This window comes from Dermacentor andersoni, chromosome 8 (assembly GCF_023375885.2).
Source record: "Dermacentor andersoni chromosome 8, qqDerAnde1_hic_scaffold, whole genome shotgun sequence".
NCBI lineage: Eukaryota > Metazoa > Arthropoda > Arachnida > Ixodida > Ixodidae > Dermacentor > Dermacentor andersoni.
This window is the reverse complement of record NC_092821.1, coordinates 58,723,560-58,747,230: the sequence shown is the minus strand read 5'-3', so window position 1 is coordinate 58,747,230 and position 23,671 is coordinate 58,723,560. Positions and strand designations below refer to the sequence as shown.

Here is a 23,671-nt window from a genome sequence, read left to right as displayed (position 1 = left end):
AGGGCTATCACAAGTGCAGAAAGAGTATGAGTATATTGGGTGCTTTTTTAACCCTACAATAATTTTCAAAAATTGCCTGTGGCAGGCGGCACAATTCTAGTGCTTGAGCTGGATTGCTTCAAGAGATGGAGGTGTACTTTCATGAGAAGTTGAAATACAATAAGCTCAATAAGCTTTTAATTACCCCTTCTATGGCATATGTTGCAAGTTTGAAATTGTACCCGTCTTGTTACCCAATGATGTGTTAAAAATGTAATTGCAACAACAGTGCATGAAAACCGGTGCCATCCTTGAGCGCTGGTAATTTAGAGGGGTTGGGGAGCTGGGGGCGGCTGCTGCTGTCTTCTTTCACTTCACTTCAGTTTATTTCCAACACAATGTTGGGGGTCCTCGAGGCAAAAAAGTTGTTATAGACAAATTGAGGGGACCTGGGGACCATACACACAGCAGGCAAATACAAGTAAGAGTGTCGAAAACTGAAAGGAATCTTCATGTGCAAGCAGGCACTGTCAATCCAGTGGACTTAGTCTTTCCAGAAAACACGAAGTAAAACTAGAGAATATTGAAAAGTTGAAAAATGAGCAGTGCAAAATCAAAATAATTAGAGCTAAAGGGAACTGAACGCCAAGAGTTTTTCCAGGGAAAAGAGTTCAGATGGCAAGTGAAAGCAATGAGTACGAATGCAACTCATGTTGAAAGTTGGCGGAGAGAGAATGGAGATTGGCCAAAAATTTAGTGACTAAATAAAGTACAAGACGTTGAAGGTCAACTAAGAATGATAATAATTACTAAGAAAAAGTGAAAAATGGCTTGGGAGAAAAGAAAATCATTGGAATTAGGGATGTAAGGTTAGCTCGGTTCTAGCCAGATATAAGAACAAAAAAATTTAGTGCTGCTGTTTACATTCGTGTCATTAGTATAACGGATAGTTGGAACAATTATGTCTGTTGGTCCACTGTGTTTAACTTATGTGCGGTGCCGCTGTGTTTTCTCTCTTGCAGAAAATATTGCCCCTCGGTTCCGTTAAGTCTCCTTGACAACTCAGCATTGTGTCAGTGCATAATTTTAAGAGACGTCAAAAAAAAAAAAAGCACTTGCAGCAGCCATACTGTTTCATACCTAGCAGGCTGTCTAAGTATTGTGGCCACAGAAGTTTTATCGCTCCACACATTTCGCAGCGCAGTTGTTTTTTTACCTACGACTCTTCCTGTGGAACTAACTACTTCACATTCTGTGACTACAACTTGTAGCCTTTTCTTAAAGCAACCATCTCGGGAGCCTAGCCTCACAGCTCATCACATGAGGTCTTCTGCAGAACATGAAGGCTACAGACTTCAGTGTCTGACTGCAGACATGCTGTATTTTAATAGGAGTGATTGATCTAGGCCCATGTCAATTCACTCTCTGTTACCCCCCCCCCCCCTGCTATCCCTCTCCTCACGTGTAGGGTAGCAAACAGTTAATTAACCTTGCCTGCTATGTGTGAAATGGCATTTATATGCTCTAGCCAAAAGTGACACTAAATTTGCCCATTTGATTAGGGTGTAAGAGACGAGTGTCATCAACTTATAGTCCTTTCAGAGGCATTGACAGCGCCTTCACTGCAAGGACATGCAATGTTGAAAGCGTCAATGTGTGCTCAAGATTGTGTGCATGGGGTCTGTTCCCTCCACTGCACCAAGGCATTGTTTTGATTCCGCTCATGCGCGACGTGGCTGTGAACTCTTAAGTGTCTGGCAATGCGTGAAGCCATTGATTGGCCTCGCTTGAGGTTGCAGGCTGGTTGAGAGAAATATGCAGTTGCGCTGCTTCCTTGAGTTGGTGCTTGTTGGCGTACATTTGTCTGTCTAGACGTTTACAGCCGTTAAACGATGAAGTGTGCGCATGTGCGCCTTGTACTGTTGGGCTTCATCTTTGTGGATGAGCTTTAGTTCTTTTTTCTTGATGAATGAGGCAAATAATAGACAGTACCAAGCGTTACACTCGGTGATTAGGACCATAATGTTCTTTGTCTTTTATTTGTCTTTTGTCTGAGGTCGACAGGTCTTAGTCACCTATCATCTGACCTACTCTAGAATTTAGTGAAGAATGAAGTGTTGCTCACCAAGCAAGGAAAGATGCTTTCCATATATAGCAGGCACCTAGCTTGTGTTGCTCCTTTCCAACCACAAAGCCTAGGCGCAGGGCTTAGTGCTCATGCATGGTTCAACTATGCCACGCTACACTCATTGGAGGCAAACAATAATGGATATTGCTGTACTCTCTCATGCTCCTGGCCTGGTGTCCAGTGCAGGAGTATGCGGCATGGCCGTGAGGAGTGTTATTTACTTGGCAACATGCTAGCTGCACCAGTTCTGTCTAGTCGCCCTCAGCGCAGAGGCCTTTGCATCCCATGCCACCCCAGCCCGGCCATTTATATAGGGTCAAGTGTTGCTGGATATTGGCTGTAAATAAACTGCTTCTCTTTCATAAACTTGATCGCTACTGTATTTCTTCTGGTGCGACTTTTTGTTTCCTTTGGAGGTCCAGCGTTTGTACCGGTGCATCAGTAATCATGCAGCAACAGCTGACTAAGCTAGAACTTGCAGCTCGCAGAGCTTGAGCCTAGGGTGGTCACTGCTTTTTGTGCATTCTAGAGGGGCTGCAAGTTCTTTCCAAGTGATTGAGCGTGCAAAAGGAAGTACATTCACATGCTAGTTAGAGCCAGTCGCTGCGTGGTTTGGTAATTAATTGAAGAAAGCACTCCTTTATTAGGGGACACAAACAAGAAATTATGCACACAGGTACCAAGTGGCAACTCTAATGTTTTATATTTGGAATGGAAGTTCTGACATTCTGTATGGTGCACAGAAGAATAATCTATGGATTACTTTCAAGGTATGCCAGCTCTTTTTAAGAATGACACAGAAGGCTGACTCATGCAGAAAATGCCAGATGTTTTTGTGCTTTGTGGCACAGGCATAGATGTCACAATTTTCATTACAAATAAGCAACACATTAGGCTTGCTGGTCAGCACTCATGCACATCATTTGCCTTAGGTCCTGTAAAAAAGCATAGTTTTCTTTTGTTACCCGAGACTGGTACATTTTTCCAATATTTCTTGCAGTTTGCTAAGGCAAGGGCTTTGATGGTGGATCAAGATTGTTGTTTATCTTTTCTGCTGTTCTTGTTATGAATGTGGCCCCTTCCTCTTACGCTTCAGTGTACTAGAAGCAATTTCACATGATATCTTCTTTAAACGAGCCTTTCGCAATAATTATGTATGCCTCCTTTCTCAAAGGTGGGGCTGCCTGATATCAGTTTCACCCGGCGCAGCTATCTGTCAAGGCTCAAGGGCACTCGAGATTCCTACCAGCGGACATGACCTTATCTATCAGGGACGTGTGCCGATTGACAGCAGAGTGGCTGCTGATAAACCTCTCAGCCATGTTATCTTATGGCCACTTCAGAAATTAACACAAGTGCAGGCACCAGTAAGGGTCTTGTGAGGAGGAAACAAGGAGTGCCAGCCGATATCTGACTTGAGTGAAAAGGAAAGTCCACTAATCTCACACAATGGAAACTTGTGAACACTTTACCACATTGAGAGGCTACGACCAGCACGTGCAATGTGTTACTCTGCCTTTCGTTCCCCGTGCACATGTCTTATTGTGGCCCATTTGTTGACTCTGGCTAGTCAGTGACGTCTGCTCATGAGGAACCTTGCCAACATCGTCAACTCTTGATGGCTTCTGCTGTGCAGACGTCTGCTTTGGACACGAATGCCTGGACTTACAAGGGCCTGCTTATAGTGGTTGCCTGTTGTAGCTGTTTATAATGGCTGCCTGTTGTAATTAATGAAGGCAGTCTTAAGATTGTGGAGAAAACTCTGGTACGTAGCATCCTTTCAAGTTGAGGCAGCAATGAGAGAAACAGCAGGGCACTTTTTGCAAGCTGGCTGGCTCATCTATCAGACGTGTGCATATATGTATAAACAGTCCTTGTGTAGAGGTTTGTCTGCTTGCTGCATTGCTTTCTATTGAGCCTTTGTTGCTGTCTGCGTCAGCTTGCGACAGCATACTTGAAAGAGCAACATTTGGGCATGAAGCGGAGTTTCCTCCTGGGAGACTTTTTGACACCAAACACATTTTTAATTCAGGATTTGTACCACAAGTTCAGATGGTCATTTAGCATTTTTACATTGAAATCCTTAAGTGGTTGTGTGATGTAGTCAGAAGAAAATGCCCCGATTCGTGCGATTCTCGGGCGAGTGGCTTGTGCACCATGGCAACGGTGCCACTCAGGTGTCACCGAACATGGGGCATTTCCTGACAAAGCGTGGGATGACCTCATCCTCCCTGCTCTTCCCATATCTTGAACCCTGTGATCTTTTACTTCCAAGGCTGAGGCGAGAGCCTAGAGAAAAGTATTTTTGAGATGCAGAGCACATGAAGAGGAAAAACAATGGAAGCACAGAGGCCCGCTAGTTTGCAGGGGTTCCAGAACTGTTTTGAGTTTTGAATAGAGTGCTGGGACATGTGCATTGCTTATCAGGGAGAGCCCATTGAAGGTGATTATTGTTTGGCAACGCTTGATGCAATATGCAAATAAAAAAATGTGACAATGAAATATGGAATATCTGAAGGGAAATTTTGGGTCCCCCTTTGTACATTGCTCTTAGTTTTTCAGTGTCTCTTTAAGCGAGTCCCTTGAGGGCTAAAGCAGGACTCACGCGAGTGAGTTTTTCTCTAGATTAAATGGGTCATATGAGACAAAACAAAGAAATCCTAATGTTTTATGAAACTGGGATGAGACCTTGCAATTTCTTTTAAATGTTCTCTTGTGATTAGTATTACTTGCAGTGACTTTTTTTTCTTCTTCCCGCTGCTGTCCCTTACTCATTGTCACTGTTTTGCTTTAGTCTTTGTGATCGTTCATCTTGTTTTTGCTTTCCTCTTCTCATCTTCCTATCCTCGACTTTGTCCATAATTTTCATTCCTGAAGATGAGGCAGACGTTGTGTCCCTTTCAGTGGCGGTTGCCAGTCTGCTCTTTTTGCTTCTTTTCCTCTCTGTTAACTGTTTTATACTTGCCAACTCTCCCGCATTTTTCATAAAGTTTATGAATTTGGGCTCATTCTAAGATTTTACAACTGTTGCATCATGTTTAAAAAAAAAGTTTTTTTACTAAAAATGTTTTAAAGGTGTTCAAAGGTGGGTTGGCACAAGATGCCGTGTGTACTAGAGGGGGTACTTCCTTTGAGCTAGCTTATTCAGCATAGTTCGCGAAGCCGGCAAAATTGGCGATGGTAGAGTCGCTAAAAAATCCAGTGGGATCAAAATTTAATGCATTGCTTATCACAAGTTATCACAAATCACTGCTGTTCCAAGTCTATTTCTGTGCTGCATTTCAACTTGAATCATCGTTAATAAAGTCCATATGTATGCTGTAAATGTGTGTGCCAAGGGCAAAGTTTTTGAAAGTGCGCGCCATCTCCTACCATCCCCCTCCGCATAGGCGCTGACTACGGGAGGAAGGGGGGGTGGGTTTGTCTTCGGGGCCTAAGCCCCCTCTGCCGGAGTTTCCCCCCTAAGCAATGTTGAAGCCCCCTCCCCCCCCCACACACACGCACCTAAACTGCCATTACCAGTGCTTTGTCACTTACATAATTTGCGGTTTCTTTTGACTTCCCTCGACCTTTTCACTTGAAATTTTACTGGGGTTAATAGCTTACTGCATCATTGTTGATGTGGACGTGCACAGCTTTTAATTCATACTTTTGCTTTAGTTCTGTAAATCCTGACAGTAGGAGGACACATGCATTAGAGGCACTAACGCCTGCTGCCTCATCTGTATTTTCTTACTTCAACATTATTTAAATTTCCACTGTAAACAGTATGCGCACACAGTATGTTTACATATACACACAGGACTAAGTTTATTATATTTTTGAATGAGATGGAGGTAGCCAATTAAAAATTATTTCTAAAGGTATGAATAGCATATGCCTAAAGAATGAATATGTTGCTGTATGTTGACCGCATTTCAAATTGCTTTGCATGCTTTTTTTGACCATTGAAAAACCTGTGGACTTCAGGGACCCTATCGGCAGTCTTTGATCAATGGTGGGCGAAATGCACGTGAATGTTGTGTGTCTCAGTATTGCTTCTATTTCCAGTAAGCAATGCTAATGACTCATGAAAAAAAAAACATTTATAGTAATTTACAACATTTATTAGGGATGGAAACATCATCAGTTGCATGCAAAGGTCATAAATATATGCAGGGTGTCCCAATTAACTATCATGCACCAAGAGTTAAAAAAGAGCCATGCGTTACTCGAAGAAAACCTAGTGCATATTGTTTAGAGTACAGTGGAGTAGCTGCCAGGAATTTTTTCGTTACTGATATTTAATTAGGTAATTGTAATTATCTAACTTGAGACATCATATTTTAATTATGAAAGTGTCAATGAGGCATTTGAAGGCACAGCCAAGGGACATCTGACTGCGGTATTTTGAACGACATACTAATTGTGTACAAATTTTTTTTCCATCTAATAAATAAACCCCACAAAATATGAAGAATACCACATGACTGCGCTCTCACGCAGATCATAAAGCGGTGCCCTCGAACAGGCCCCCTCCGAGTTTTCCAGAACGAAATAAAGCCAATAAAGAAAAACATCATGATCGGGCTGGTGCCTTATCTGCCACACCCCGGCCGAAGTAACACGTCGCATTTCGTGTTAATTGAAAACAAGCAGTGATAGCTGTTGTCTTAGTGTAGATAAAGTGCATGGATCTTTTTTTTTTTTTTTTTTTGCCACAATACCTATCATCACAAAAGCGAATTGACGTCAGTGCAAAGGTTTAAAGGTGCGTTTTGGTTCATCCCAGTCGTCGTGTCTTTCTCTAATGAGCAGAAGGAAAACATGATCCTTGCCTTGGGAGCTGCAAATGGCAACAAGAGGAAGGTCGCAAATATATATATCAATCATGGAAGTGTGGCAGTAGACCAGACGCATTGACTATCGTCAGAAATTGTGAAAGCCTGAGACTAACGGGCAGCTTCAGGAAACAGCGTCGGAGGACTCCATCTTTGAGTCCTAGCCTACGCACGGATGTTCCAGTATTTATGGCCTCAAACCCCCACGCTAAGGTGTGGGACCCCACCCAGGTACCAATTTCCAAGTCATCAGCTTGGGGGATTCTAAACGATGGCCTTTCACCCGTACCACTTTAACCAGCACCAATGCTTAGAAGCTAGGGACCTGTAGAATCGTCTAGATTTCCCGAATTGGGTCCTCACAAAAGCCGACGAGTCACCGGACTTTTCGAGCAACATCATGTGCACAGATGATGCCAGTTTTCACAGAAATGCCCAGATAAATTTGCATAATGCACACTATTGGAGTGACTACAATGCACACTGGATAAAGCACAATTGGCACCAGTACCAGTGGTCATTCAGTGTGCAATTCTGAATGTACGCCGGTGTTATAATCAGTCCCATCTTCTGCAATCACACACTGACTCAACAGCGTTACATGGACGAAATCTTTGAAGGAGTGGTGGATAAGTTTCTCAGCGAAGCCCCACTGTCACGTCTTCCACTTCTGTGTTATAAGCAAGATGGGGCACCAGCACACAGCACCAGCCGAGCACGAAACTGGCTGGATGCAACTTTTCATGCGCAATAGATCAGAACGCACGGGCCTGTAAATTGGCCGGCTAGGTCGTCTGACCTCTCTGCACTCTATTTTCTTCTTTAGGGTTATATGAAAGATTGTGCTTACATGATCGAGACAGACGTCAGATTAGCTAAAGGCAAGGATAACAAATGTATGCCGTAGAATTCCAGCGTCGATCATCAAGGAAGCCATAGAAGATGTGATAGAGCGGACTCAGTACTGCGTAGGTGCAAGAGGAGACCTATTCGGACATGTCCTCTAGGCAGCAGCTGGTGTTCAACGTAGCTTGCGAATTCATAGATAATAAGGGCACACTGAAATCTGACGGTTTTTTATTTTCTTTTTTTTTGTGCAGACATACTGATTGCCGATTCGGCTCATTTAGAAGTTGTATATTTACTTTCTTGAACGCATCGGCTTTGCCTTTTCTCTATTTGTTGGTCGCTTGCCGGTCTCCTTATTTCGATTTTATTTTTTTACACGAACCTGTTTTTGCAGCATGTATACACTTTCATGAAAAATAAAACGGTCACTTTAATTTGGCTTTGTACCGAAGCAAGTTTCTAGCGCAAAATATAACTTCGCCCGCACTCTTTTGATGCGGTGCGAGCAATGCCTGGACTTTTAAATATTCTTTGGCCATTCCATTGCTTTTAACATTTCGTGCGTGGCTGCAACAGCGCTTCGACCGCATTATCAAGGGGCTTTTCTTATCAATGTGGTCAGTCAGCTTTGAGAGAGACGGATAAGTGTGACATAGAAATGAGAAGGAATAGCTGCGAAGCCTCGAAACCTGCTGATGGTGCTCCTTCAGTACCATTATCGAGGTGATGCGCTGTCTCTTCGGGTTTGCGACAGGCAATGCAGTTGCTTTCAATCAGCTTATTTGAGGGCGCTGCTTTATTATGCGGGTGGGAGTGCACTCTCATGGTATTTTGCATGCTTCGTGAGGTTTCTTTGCCAGTTGGAAAAAATTGTAGCCAAATAGTATGTCACTGAAAACACCACATTTAGATGTCATTTCGGGGTGCCTACAAATGCCTCATTGACACTTTGAAAATTAGGACAGTGCCTCTCGAGTTAGATAATTAATTGCAATTTCTGAATTAAATCTCAATAACGGAATAATTACTGGCAGCTACTCCACTGTACTGGAAACAATATGCTCTAGGTTTTCTTCAAGTAACTCAAGTGCTCTTTTTTAGTCTTGGTGCGTGATAATTGGGGAACACTGTATAATTCACTCGGTAACCGAAATGAGGCCAAGCCGGATTTACTCGAAATTAGAATCAACAGCACTCATGCGTAGCAGCGCTTATACTCTGACTCGCGCACAAAAATAATGAACAGAGAGAAAGAGGCTGCAGTTTTGCAGGAAAGGCGAAGTAGTATTAGTGATATCCAAGTGTGCGACAATTGCACAAAGTAAGATTACACCACTGAGAGGACTCGGGCTGTGCAATTGAACTGTCTGGTACTATGAGGTTTTGTATATACTTGTATAACGTCGTCACTTCAGTGCGCGATTCTTCGACGGGACATGAAGTTTCTTCAAGTGGAAGAAACATATATAAGTGGGGTTTGGAAAGCTGAACCTCCCCCCCCTCCCCCCGAAGAAGGAAAACTCTCCGCCTATGCCCCTCCACATCATTTTCTTACGAAATTTAAGTTTGCAGGCTGGCAGGCATGTTGTTTATGTGTTTGAACACCAAAAAGTCAATAATTTTAATTCAAAACATGTTGTGTGCGCATTGAACGCATGTTGGCTGTGAGGCAGTGCGGCAGTCATTTTCAGCTGCACTCATTATTTCTGATTAATAGACGGTTGAGCCCTTCAATGCGAGAAAGTGATTAATCTTAAAGTTTGCATTGGCTGCTGGGAATTAACTGTTCAGATGAGCAGTTACTGTTAAACTTTAAAATGTAAGAATGAACTTTAATTTTTGAATATAGTGCAGGGTTAAACACACACTCTATGAGAAGTAAAGAAACATGCTAACAACCAGAAGCCGCAAATTTATCTTGGAACATTTCACTTTTTTCTTGTGCTGTCTTGCCACACTCTTACGAATGTGAGTGGATGGCAGAATGAGTATGAAGAAACACAGACTGCGAAATTGTTTATTTTTCATGAAAAAGATTGTATATCCGGGTATCTTTTTTTGAGGTTTATATATATTTTTTCTTTGTTAGAGTAGAAATCTCGTCGGAATACTGTAGATGAAATCACATCAAAAGAAGCAACTCTTATGTGTGTATATATATGCACTCACAAAAAATAAAGCATTTGGTATGTTGCATTTCATTGTCTCCCTTGTGTTGTCCTGCCATGTTTGTGAATCATGCCATGCTTGTGAAGTGTTGTTGACATAGCGCTAACCCCTTTCGTTGGTTTGTCTAACAACAAATTGAGGCACCTGCGCAAAAGTGCTAGCAGCACTCGAAATTGGAAAAAGTTTCTCCAGTCCACGCTAAAATGAAACTTGCCCATGTTTATGGTCAATTAAGTGGCACATTGAAGGCACTGCCATCTTGAAGGCTTTTAAAGGTTAGGCCATACGCTTGTGCTGCTGTTGTGCACTGTTTCTATTGCACAGCTGCTTTCAAACGTAAACAACTCTGTTCTTTTTGTTTTCCTTTTGTTGTTGTCATGTTTGCTGCGAGTCTCGCTAGGTTACCGTTGTCCCCTTCCGAATGCAAGCTGTCTCCCAGATGCATATAAAAGCGGGACCCACGTGTAGCTCCTCTTCTGACCGGAGGAGCTGTTTTTGTGGGGTCTTCCCCTACCTGGAAGCTGGCCAAATGGCTGCTGCTTACCTGTGCGGCAACCAAACAACCTGCCGCCTTTGCTGCCTTGTGCAGGGGGATATTTCACTTGTTTCTCTTTATTGCACTTCTTACTGGTTACAACACGAAAAATAGGGGGCACACACAAATGCCCAAGTATCCCCTCCCCCTCTACTTCCCATCTTAATCTGGGCGTGATGACGCAAGCGCATACAGGCCCGGAAGAAGTTGTTGGGCATCGTCACGCATCACTTAAGTCGGGAAAACAAACAAAGGAAGGGCCTTGAATTGATTGCATTCTCTGTGGACAGGCCAAGTTCAAGGTTGCGACAGGCTGGGTGGTTAGGGGGTTGGTCTGAGGTAAATATAGCACCTCGCTTTAATGCTTTCTGGCATCAAACAGTGCCAACACAGCTGGACCAAGTGCGTATGCAATTGCGTCAAAAGTATCTCGGCCCATTTTAAATGGCTTCCCAATTCACGTTGCTCCAAGGCATATAGGTTACTGCCCTGACCACGGCTTTGTCAGACTGAGAGGCCTTTTATTTTTTCTGGCCCTCCCTTTTTCAACTTGTATCATCTGGGGAAAAAAAAATAACAGTCAATCAAACAACCAACCAATCACTTGATTGATGTGGACAATAGAGAAAGACATTTAGGACAGCATTTGGCATCTTTCAGATGTCATGCTTGCCACAATGTTTTAGTGACTGTGGCATCCTGTTGTTGAGCACAAGGTTGTGGGCTTGATTCCCTATTGTGGTGAGATGCAGAACCACATTGCACCAAGTACTGGGTGCAGAGTAAGCAACACCGAGCCATGTTCGAGATTGCTTGGCAGCCCTTGTCTATGGTGCCTCTCATAGACCCCTCATGTTGCTTTGGGATGTTAGACCCCAAAGAAATCAATAAAATGCGTGACGGCCCATGCATCTATAACCTCTATGGCTATAAACATCACAAAAAAATTTTTAACCACTATTCTAGCATAGTTCTGTCATTGCATTGGAGAGAGAGCATGGGAGGTTCACAACCTTCGAGGGTTTCAGCTTCAGGTTATTTATCCCTGACTTAGAATTTCTATAAGGAAGTCTGCAATTCCATGTTGATCCTACCTCTGTGAAGTGTCCACAATGTGATGCGACACTCTTTGCGCATGGGTGTCGCATTGTGTAGGCGAGGGTTTATAACTTGCACTAACAGTGGCACAGTGCTTGAGTTACATTGTCTTGTTCATTCATTCCTTTGGGCCTTCTGTATTGTACTGTGCAAAATTTGTGTGCGCTAATTATTTTAAATGTTAATGGACAATTCTACAACTGTGCTCATTGCAATAAGTGATTCACATGTTACGTAGTAGTGATAGTGGTATGGTGAAAAAAAGAAATGGAAGCACAGTGATAAGCATAGTTAAAAAAAGACAGTGTTACTATTCTGCTTCATAGGCACAAACCCTCTTGCCAGTAATCTCGGGAAGTTTTGTAGCTTCTTAGGCCGTGCATATCTTGCCATTTCTTCTTCTGGCAATTCGACATTGTACGGCTGCTAATGGTTCCAGTTCATAGTGAATAAAGAAGTTGAGTGAGCGCTTGATATTTAGTGCTACCCCTTGACACTGCATTTGGCCTCGGCTAAGTGATATGAAGAGTAGTGAAGCACACAATGAGGTGCGCTGAACAAATGCCGCATATTTACCATCACTCTTCTTTCCTTTGCTACAGTAAAATAACCCTTGTAGTGTGCAAACTGGAGTAGGGAACAGATAGCGAGCTTTATTTGCCCACTCCAGAACGTCCACTTTCCATTCCTGGAACCTTGCCTATTTTTTTTTTTTTTTTTTTTTTTTTTTTTTTTGCCTACTGTGCACCTTGCATTACGAGCAAAAACCCTTTTTGCCCTTATCAGTCAAGTAGTGCTCTACAACGACCGTTTGAGTCGTTTTGATGGCCTCGGGTAAATTTGTCTGATGGCCTAGGGTGAACTCCCTGGTTGACCTATGTGCCCTTCCTCTTACATTTGTACAATGAAAGAGCAAAGGCACGGATGTCAACCAGGGAAGTCCGCCAGTACAGAAAATCCAGCTTGCTACTCCACACCAAGTGCCGCAGAGAAGGTAAGGTTGAAGAATGGGAAGGAAATTGGAAAGGAGACACTGCACATAATACGTGCCCAAAGGCATCGGTGCAAGTCAGTGTGGACCAGCGCTAAACTTGTCTGCACAGGTTGCACAAGTCTTATCGCCTCCATAGAGGTGTAATAGTACCTTTGACGCCCTCTCCTTTAATGACTGGTGATGATGGCACACCAAAACAGTCAGTTCTGAAAGTAATTGTTCAATAAGGTGGGTTAGCACAGTCTGTATTTAAAGTGTAGTACTGGGTACTTGTGATTGACAGGTTCTCTGAATGTTTTATTCAACGGTTGGGGTCATGTTGGAGCTGTGTGTTGCTGTATAAGAGATAACTGCTGAGCATATCTTTTACTCAGTAGGGTTACATAAATTTATGAGGTAAAATATTATCTTGTACTTTCAACCCCTGAATGCTTCACAGGTTCTGCTGTTTGTCGGAGTAAATCACTTGGGAAAAAACTTGGTTTGTCGTTGATGGCTCATGCATTTTGACTTTATATATATGTATATATTCACCCATGCTCCAAATAAATTTATTTTCATATGTAGTCGCGTGTCTAAATACGTTCATGTTCGCTTGCTAAGAAAGCTTTTCTGTGATGGTAGTTAAGGCTTGAGACAGTTTGCTTGGTTTATCAGTTCCGTTGTAATTAGGTGGATGCTGTATCAGTGTGTAGAGTGAGGCCTTTTCACCGGATTGCTAGAGTTTTTTTTTTTTTTTTTTTTTTTCAAAAAGTTTTGGGACATACCGAGGAATAACTGGTGACTTGGTTACAGTTCAGAGCTTGAGGAATCGAAATCTGCTGACTTTAAGATTTTTTTTTTTTTTTTTTTTTGTAAGAACTGCAATAAAAAAGGCCAAATAATCTTCGGCCTAGGCATGGAGCCAACATATAAGGCATGCAGTTATGCAGTACATCACCTACTTTTGAGCTCCATGCTCCAGCTAGAAAATTGTTTGGAATTTTTCCAACTTTCCTGCATTCCATAAACTTGTGTCAGCAAGTACACATGTCAACGTGTGAAGTGTGTTGTCATATAGACATTCAATCATCTGAGGTGCTTCAGCAGTTGGCAACTACAGACAAAGTATAAAGCTCAAGCATTGAAGTGGCTGCAGTGCATGGAGCTGTGTTTCCTAACTACTTCACTTTTTCATACTGACTACTGAAATGCCTTGGGTACTTGAAGGGATACTAAAAACAGTGCAGGCAGGAACTAATATTTTTTGCAACACAACTGAGGCAGTGGCCATCGTATTTATGCGACAACTAACTGATCGAGGAAGCAAAATTCTCAATTTTCTTTTTTGTAGGGGCGTGCAATTATTCGAAGTTCAACCACGAATCGTCTTTGCTATGTGATTCGCATTCGATTTGAGAATGCAAAACTTCCAAGTTGTCAAATATTTGTGTTTGATTATTGATTATAATGCATTGTAACACTTACTGGAGCCTTGTGGGAACTTGGTAGACCGATGCTAGTGGGAATTGTTCTGAATTATTCTGCGGCTAGGGAGCCGTGGGTTGTGCAGAGGCATTAGTCGGAGGGCATCCATTGATGATAAAGCATAGAACTGCTGCTGAATAATTTTCATTCATCCTGTAGGAATACCTTGCCTTTAGGCAATTCAAATCGATGTTTTTTGGTTTCCTCATGTTTGCATCGCTTTAAAACAGTTTTGCACTGCTGTAGTATTGCATCAATCTCCTTTTATGAACAGAGCAGTACTACATGCATCTGCTGAGGTGATGTCACCTTGTACCATTACTGTGATGTGATTGTATGCTAGGTAACTAACTGACAGTAGTTTGTCATTTACAAGGTTCTCAGTGAATTAGATGTGCGCTTGCAAATGGTATTGTATGCATATGTCACAGGGTGTAACTAAGCCAATTTTAACCAAATGGGTTGCACGCAAACTTGATATTTTGCTTTTCTTAAGAATTAGAAATTATATGGTACTTGATCCGATATGCAATCTTCTTTTCTGATAGTTGTATTTGAGTTAAGAAATTTCACTGTTTGAACGCCCCTGTCTTACGATGAACTTTAGTGGAGGAGGGGGAGGGGGGTGCGGGCTGGTAGGTTTGTTGGTTGGCATCTTGCTACTGCAAGATTGAAGCCAGAAATTTAACAAAGGCATACTACTTTGTCAAAAATGTCAGGCCTAGCACGACTTTGAAATGCATGCTCAATTGTGTATGAAAATGCCTTTTTATGTTTCAGTTAATGCTTTCCAAGGAAAATCCTGTGTGGAACAAATAACTGGTGCAGCAGTGGCACTCTGCCAGTAACTTTTGAGTATATATTTGTCAAAAGTTGTGCTAAACAAGGGATACCAAGAAATTTTGTATGGCTTAGTGCCAAAACACTTGGCAGTTGGGCTGTAGTGGTTGAACAAATGCCGATGTTGTGACGGTCACAGTGAGCCAATTTCTGCACCTTATAAGCACTTGAAAGCTCCGATTAGTGTCTTCTGTAACCAATTCTACCGACTGTACATTTAAAAGATATATAAGAAGAGAAAGAAAGGTTAGACAAACTGGTATGAATTTTGCATTTTAAGTGTTCATTCTGTAAACCTGCATTGACGAATTCATCATGAAACAAGTTGGTGCTGTCAGTGTGCTTGGTACTTGTGTCCGATAACAATAAGGTGCAAATGTTGGTGACATGGTGATAGACTGATTGCTCATTGATGCAGTTATTGGTAATTGGAGATCGCAGGGAGAGGCCTTCGTCCTGCAGTGGACATAAATCAGGCTGATGATGATGATGAGGAGGAATCAAACTGTCTTGGGTGTCTCTTGCGACTCTTGTCAAATACACTTTGCACTAGCTTTATACCTCCAAACACCAACTCCGGCCATTCATTGCATTGATTCATACCTTGTGTCATTTGCTTCTTCAAAAGATTCGTTGAGTACTTTAACTCTTATGGAAAGTGCCGCTTCTCGGTATACCATATCGGGGCAGGGACTTTCCTTTTTCTTATCGCTGTCTGCGAGACACCGTCCTCCAGCTCCTGCGAGTGTGTGTGTTGCGGGGTCCTTGAGTTGCGTCACTTATCTTTAGTGGAGAACAAAGGGAGTGCCTTATCTGTGCACTCGATTCCGGAAAATATGCCTCTGTGTCGAAAGAGCCCATCGTAAGGTTGTCATCAGTGTGTGTCCTGGCTCCTGAATGCAGCGGTCGTGCCGGTTGTTGGCATGAGCTGTGCGTGACCGCTGTCTGTAGTTGCCATGGAGTGCGAGTGCAGGTGGTTGTGATTCCGCAGTGCATCTTGCTGCGCCGTGTTGCCTTCGGAGCTTTGAAGGCTGGTTGACTGTTCCTTGCAACTGGACTCCTCATTCAATAATTTCCTCAGTTCGGATTGCATTGTACTTTAGAAGGTGGGTTACCTCATGGACTTTTGCAGCAGCATTTCAATTTATTGTCTGTTTCATATCACAGAGGAGAGGAGAGGACGATGGAATAGGTTAGCCATCAGATTATCATATCAGTTCTTAACAATTGAATGCATTGAGTGAAGACATTGGTCGGTAAAGGATATGAAGGATATGGGATAGGTAGTGCCGTCGGAACATTGACTGTGTGACTGGTTGTGTACAATTGGCAGTCTGATCTATGTAGAGGGAATAATGAAAGAGAGCTAGTCTCATTTAATTTGTGTAGTTCATCTATGTGTTCATTTATGCATTTCGCTTTTGAACTGAAGCGCTATATTTGGGGAGTCTCGAGAAAGATGTGGTCCGAATGCGATGTGAATATACACCTGACGCGCACAGCTTCAAAAGGCCACAGGTGTACATTAAGAGGATTAGTATTGATATTCAAGTAACCACCAAACGAAGCCAACTACCTTTTAACAATTCTCCGCCCTGGTTCTTGTTACTTGTCATCACCATTATTTTCTGACCGTAATGCTTCTAGTTCTATGGATTTTTTTTTATAGCCTAGTGGGAGCCAGTCCACTTTTTGTGATCCTGAATATCAGGCGGGTGCAAGAGATATGCTGAAAAAAGTGGTTATAAGGAGCAGTATGAACATGCACTAGATATTGAGTTTCTATCTAAGGAAAGACAAGAACTTGGGCAAAGTTTGACGGCGAGCTAAGAGGAACTATTCTAGAGAGATGATTGTGTGTGTGCAATTACTCACATCTCTTTAGAACGTATCAGAAAATCTTATTCTCTTGTTCAGTGATGTTTTCTTAGTCTTTATTAAAGTTCCTGGACCTCAGTGGTTGCTTGCTTTATGTTCAACCGTTGCTATAATATTTGTTGTACAAGCGCCATAGCTGTGTTTCACCATCGAGGAGCCAGTGTCTTTGGTCTTGACAAACTTTGACAACTTGGCAACTTTGGCCTTGACAAATCACCTTGCTTGTCTTCCTGACGAAGGTGAATATGCAATGGCCCATTGCTGTGATATGAAGCTGAAGTGTTGCAGGCGACAGCTCATTGTGTTTTTACATGTGCGACAGCACGAAACTGAAAGCAACAAATGCTATACCTTAGTACAGGATATGCCAAAGAGTAATCGGCTTTCTAATTTGTAGCAGGCAAAATACCTTGGCAGCATAAAATAAGCAGATCAAACAAGCAAAACAAGCAAGCCATTCACAAACAACGAGACATTGTGGCGAGCAGAATTGGAGAATGTGTTGAATTGGTTGACCAGAACCAGCTATGACACACCTCCCAGTGTGCATAGGTGTGCATTAGTTTTTATTGAGACTTTTGAAAACAGCATACCAATTGCAGAGCAAACGTGAAGTAGCTGATATTCTTCTGGCATCTTACTTGAGCATGAAGAAAAGGTGAGTTTGGCAGGTCATGTATTGCATATTTTTTTTTTTTTTTAAATTTCATACTGCAGACCTAAAACAGGTTTATGCAGGGTGGTTAAACACAACAATATTACAATGCATTATTCAATCAAGTAAGGTGGTAAGACACAACAGTAATACAATGAGTCAAACAATTGAAACAGGCAACAACGAGTTATTCCAGTCTGTTATAGTTCGGGGAAAAAAAGAATACTTGAATACATCCGTCCGTGCAAAATAAGGTGTTAGTGAATTCGGATGATGGTGTCGAGTAAGCCTAGACGTTGTACTGAGCAGATACGATTCAGGATTAATTGATAAGTCTCCATTAATAAGCATGGTAAGAAATCGAATTCTTAAGTGTTGCCTTCTCTGCTGAAGGACTTCGATGCCATTATCATGCATTATTCGTGAGGGGGAATCATAGCGAGAGAATTTAGAATATATGAATCGTACGGCTTTTTTCTGTACCCTTTCGAGACATTTAATATTTTGTTTAGTAAACGGGTCCCAAACAACACATGCGTATTCAAGTTTAGGTCTAATTAATGAATAATAAGCAAGCAGTTTTACATTAGGTGGGGAATTTCTAAGTTTATGTCGCAAAAAGTATAATTTACGCAAGGCTGAAGAACAGATATTATCAATGTGTAAATTCCACGATAAGTTGTTAGTAATTGTGACGCCCAAATACTTATATTTTGTTACTTCCTGCAAGGCCAACGAACCTAACGTGTAACTAAAGGTTAGTGGAGCTTTCTGACGAGTGAAGCGAAGAAAGACCGTCTTTTCAGCGTTAAGCCGCATTCCCCATGTTTTGCACCAATCAGTAATGCCAACTAGAGAAGCATTTAAATCAGTTTGATCATTGGTTGAAGTGATTTCCCTAAAAAGCACACAGTCGTCAGCAAACAACCTAATTTGCACGCTGGGATGGATTGAAGTAGTAATATCATTTATATAGAGTAAAAAGAGCAGCGGCCCTAGGACACTTCCTTGAGGAACTCCCGCTATGGGGTTTATTGCAGTAACAGAATGGAGAAACACGTTCTTGGCCCATGGACTAATGCTGCCTGTGCATCTCGTGCAATGAAGGCACTTTACACTGGTCCCATTGAGACACTTTAGTTTGTTGAGTGTTGCAGTGTGTGTTGTGTGTGTGGCATAACTGCCTCATGCACTGTGCATATCATTTAATTTTTCATTATACGCCATAGGGTTTCATGCTAGGCGCTGATGCCATGCAAACCTCTCCAGGATTCATTAAAGAGCCCATTAATTCCCTTTGTTCATTCTTTACCTACAACTTTGAGTGTTGTGAAAAAGACATATAAAGTTGAGCAGAGTTAAATGAATTGCTGTGCCTTAATTCCAGGTGCGAGAAAGCATGTTGTCAGAAGCCATGGTTGTCATTGTCATCTTTCTGTCATTGTAATATAATTGTTACCTAAAGTTGGCCGTTTTGCACATGAAATCCTTTCTTTGGGTGCTGATGAATGCCACTGGCTTTTCTTTGTTCTCATATTGTGCACCACTGAAATGTGGCGCCTGCAACACTGCTGGTAGTGCTCCTTCGTGGCAGCTTTCTGAGACTCTGTCAGAGCAATGCTAAAGTTTGCTATCGCTTTCACTGCTTTGCCTTCTGACAAAACTGCTAATATGTCCGTGGTGTGCTCAAAATCTCAAAAGAGGCTGTGGTCCAGTTTGTGCGTCTTATCTGCTAGCCACAGACTGCATGTATTGTCTGCATAAGCATTATTTAAAAGCTGTCAATTAGAAAATTGTACATTTACCAGCGATGTAGCTCTGCTGAGATAGTTTAAATAATATATGCTACTCGGCATTTAAGGCTTCATTTAGATAGTCTCCTTACCCCATTTAAGTGGCCTCCATTATAGTGCGCATGCAGTATGCTTTGAAACTTAGTCACCGCGACTCAGTGATTTTCCATCGGCCTTCATAAAGAAATGTGAAGGAAGGTAAGATTGAATCACCAGTTCATTGCACTGGTCCCTCAAGGATGTGCTCAATGGCATGTTGTTGTGCCTCTTTCACAGAATTGATGGGATCAGCGGCAGATCAGAGAGACCGCCAGAGCAGCACGTCTGGACGGCCAACCACCTGCGCCTGAGTAACAAGTCGTACGCTCTGCAACGCCCCATGGCAAAATTGGTCCTCCTGCAGCAGCTCGGAATATCAGTGCCTGAAATCTACAGCAGCAAGAACCTAGAGCAGCAGCACGCGCTAGTCATTTCCTCCTCACCCGCCCTGTGCACGCAGCCACAATCCAAACTCGAACCCCTCCAGTGTAGTGCAGAGACCACCCCCCTGCCTAGTGAGTGCAAAACCCACCTGACACCCGTGGCCCCAGTTGTAACAACACTCTTGCCCCCGTGTGTCGCACCAGCATGTCTGTGGACACAGAGCCCAAGTCTCAGGTGCCTTCTGGCCAGCAACTGCTAGACCAGCGTTGTTCGGTGCAGTCTTCATCTTCGTCGTCGTCATCTTCGTCGAACGATGGTCGCTGCCGCCGTGCCACACCACCGGACGGCGGCTGGGGCTGGGTGGTCGTGTTTGCCTCCTTCATGATCAACCTAATCGCCGACGGTGTCTCCATGTCGTTCGGCATCCTCTTCGTCGACCTCATCGACTACTTCGAACAGAGCAAGGGCAAGACAGCATGGGTGGGCTCTCTCTACCTGAGCATGCCACTTCTCACAGGCCCCATTGCGTCGTCACTGACCGACCGCTATGGCTGCCGGCGCGTCTGCATCGTCGGCTCGCTTCTAGCTGCCAGTGGCTTTGTGGCTTCCTACGTTGGCACGTCCCTCGAGTTTCTTTTTCTCACATTCAGCGTGTCTGGCTTCGGCCTGGCCCTCTGCTACGTAACGTCCATCGTAAGCGTTGCCTACTACTTTGAGAGGCGACGGTCACTAGCCACTGGTCTGGCTGTCTGCGGCACAGGCATTGGAACGTTTGTCTTTGCTCCTCTGACCATCCGCCTGCTCGAAACATATGCCTGGCAGGGAACGCTGCTCATTCTGGCCGGCTTCTTTCTCAACATGGTGCTTTCTGGTGCCCTCATGCGAGACCTCGACCTCTTTGGCGATGACGACGAAGATGAGAATGGCACAGACACACACGAGAAGAAGACCCTGCCCTCTGCCGGAGGAAGTGACCAGAGGCTCTGCAGCTCGCTCATTCAGCTTCCGACGTACATCACGGACCAGCGCGGTGCGCCCCTGGATGTGTTGTCCGAGAACTACAACAAGGAGAAGGGCCACCTGAACTCGCTTCTGGAGCAGCACCCCAATATCTGGAACACCATCGACCCTAGCTCGACCATCAAGAGCATGCCACCAAACTTCGTGCTTCCACCTTCAAAGGCCAGTGCCGCCACCGGCCCGACAGCAAATGCCCTGGGATGCCGCGACGGGCCGAACGGCTGGGGTGGCGAGCGCCGTCTGCAGCAGCGGGCTGACTCGGCGTGCCTGCGTAACATGCGGCTCCAGCGGGGCAGCCTCACATACCGCGGTGCCATGCTTAACATCCGCCGCTATCGGCTCCGAGCATCGAGCTGCCCCGACATCTACCGCAACAGCATGTTGACCATCAGTGGAGAGGACAAGGTGAGTGGGAGCCATGTTTTCATTTAGCTTCACTTGTTGTGGTCTTTAGGACCACAATAAAGCACTTGTCCATGATGCACTTGTCCATAAGCACTTGATGTTCCTTCAGGCTTCCAATTTTACTAGTGAGGGAATATCAGCTTGCCCAGTCTCAAGTCTTGCTCTGTAGCACAGAACAGCCAAAAAGGGCTTACAGTAAGAAAATTAATTATTTAATTAAAGCCTGGAACATTACATCATTCGGAGACAACCAACAAGATTGTCAGGAGAGGCCTTCATCCTGCAGTGAACATGAATTAGGCTGGTGATCACAGTAATGATCAGCCCCTAGACAGCAGTTATGCTCAGCTGCTCAAAGCTTTTTCCTTGGCATTATTGATCCTAGTGTCTGGCCACATTATCATAGGTAGTGATATAGTTACATATATAATGCTTATAGCTTTAGGTTAAGCATGCCCACAAGTGTTTGTTGAGAAATACTAGGGCATCTAATATATACTAGTATACAATAAAACAATTGGAAGGCATTATTTTTTAAATATATTTCCCATATTAAAATTTTAGGTACAGTTGTGTCACCCAGCTGTGTGAATTGACCTGACAATATTTTCAATTCATACGACAGTGGCCTGCAGTTTGATTCAGTGTTTCTGGCTTTTCAGAAAGCATTTTACATTGTGTCTAGTTCCACTATTACAGAAAACGACCTTCCTAGGGTTCTAGTAATTTTCTTTGATACAACTATCATAGTTGTATCACTAGAAAGCAGCCTGTTGTGAATGGCTGGTATGTCTTACTCGTATGTTGATATCGTTTTCATTGTATCTCAAAGCTCAGTTTTGGAGCCTTTTCTTATGCAAATCGTTTCCCTGAATTGATGACATCCAACATAAAGCTGCATGCCAGTGATTGTGCTACCTATAGGTGTATTGATGTAGCCTGTGACATTGATGTTTCAGTGTATGATCTTGATAGTAAGGTATTGGCTGCAGCAAACGGGCAGTGTGTTTATATGTAAAGAAGCACTCTTATGATGATTTTATCTAAAAATGTGGACAGGTCATGTCATGTTTTGGTAATCCACTTGACTGCTTTAATTTTAGTAGCTTTGTACGTATGCTTTTTCTAGAATATCATGAAATAAATGCATTAATTATGTTGGTTATGAATCTGATGGTGTGCATATTGAACGCAACTGACGGTGTTAAAAGTCTGCCCAAAATGCCTTGAGGCCTTTGGTACATCAATGCACATTCAATATTTGAATATGCCCTTGTTAGACTACATTCAAAACCATGCTACATACTTCAGTAGCATTTATGATTTAACAGCCAATGCTATAAGCATTAATAAGAATCACATTTTGTTGAAAAACCTCTTCAGCAGAGAAGAAACAAGTCAGTAGCTTTTCATCCCATCTGTACTCATTAAACTAGCATGGACAGGCATTCTTGTGCGACGGTCCCCTGCTTTATTTCCCAGAGAATAGACCACATGAAAATGCTATAAGCTGTTGCACACAAGTGCCCACGAACACATTCTTCTTTTTAACGATTTTTGAAGGAAATCGTTTAGACACTAGTATCATCAGCATTCGTGTGAACACATTTTGCTGTGCTTTGGGTCTTTTGTATGATGTAATTTCTTTTTCCATGAATAAATGCTGGGAAAAATAGTGGCAGCTAATGCTATACTGCATCTCCAAATGGATTTCTTGAATAGTCTAATGTTGCATGCACGGCAAATTGGTTTGTTCAGTTTGTTAATATATAATGATTAAAATTCAGTAACTCAAACCTGGATCATTGACATTGGTGCGCGTTTTGACATTGCAGAAATGAAGCTGGATCCACTTAGTCACAGTCAGATCCACTTAGAAACCCATGACTAGAATGCGTTTTGAGAATATTTGCCTCCGAAATATCGAAAAAGAAGTGCATTCACATTCTCCATTACTTCTTTCAGTCCTGTATAAGTGACTATACAATTTGAACTTTGCATGCATTGGTCATCGTCTCTGGTCTTATTTCCATGCTCTCTCTAGGAGTAAGGTGTCTTGCGCCATGGTCAGAATGCACTTGCGATTGTTCAAAGTTTGCTGCCAAAATTCAAAGGCACAGTACATAAGAGAAACTAAATGTATTTTGTTGTGTGTTCAGAATGTAGCAAAGTGTGCACAGAAAGAATTCCCATGGCAATTCATTGCTACAACCCACATAAGAAAAATGCCAGAAAAGGCCCATTTTTTGTGAGTCTTCAAAAGTTAAGTCTGTCATACTTTGTTTGTGTAGTTGGCTTGTGCAATAAACTGAGTTTATATTATTTCCACATAAGTAATTGAATGAGTAAGGTGTGCTTAGAAGCGGTTACTTTTGAGGCTCTTTCAAAGTCAAAATATTGTGTCATAGCTCATGGTGCATTTTTCACTATGTTCCAGGTAAGATTTTCTCATTCTGAAACTGGAGGCTTATGCTGCAAAGTAAGCTACCGTGTCATCATCATCATCAGCCTGGTTACGCCCACTGCAGGGCAAAGGCCTCTCCCATACTTCTCCAACTGCCCCGGTCATGTACTAATTGTGGCCATGTTGACCCTCCAAACTTCCTAATCTCATCTGC

General features: G+C 42.9%; 1 protein-coding gene across 2 annotated transcripts in view; it reads left to right on the top strand.

Annotated features, from left to right (window-relative positions):
• The window catches only part of LOC126526328 (monocarboxylate transporter 12-like), a 59,283-nt gene that overhangs the window by 15,313 nt on the left and 20,299 nt on the right, over nucleotides 1-23,671 (top strand). Inside the window, exons 1-2 of one of the 2 annotated variants that reach the window (XM_050174229.3) lie at nucleotides 15,584-15,985; nucleotides 19,482-21,053. In XM_050174229.3, the coding sequence (XP_050030186.1) occupies nucleotides 19,833-21,053 (1,221 nt within the window). In that variant the 5' untranslated portion in view covers nucleotides 15,584-15,985; nucleotides 19,482-19,832. Of the gene's footprint in view, nucleotides 1-15,583; nucleotides 15,986-19,481; nucleotides 21,054-23,671 lie in introns of those variants that run through there. The other variant, XM_055068145.2, reaches the window with a different exon arrangement.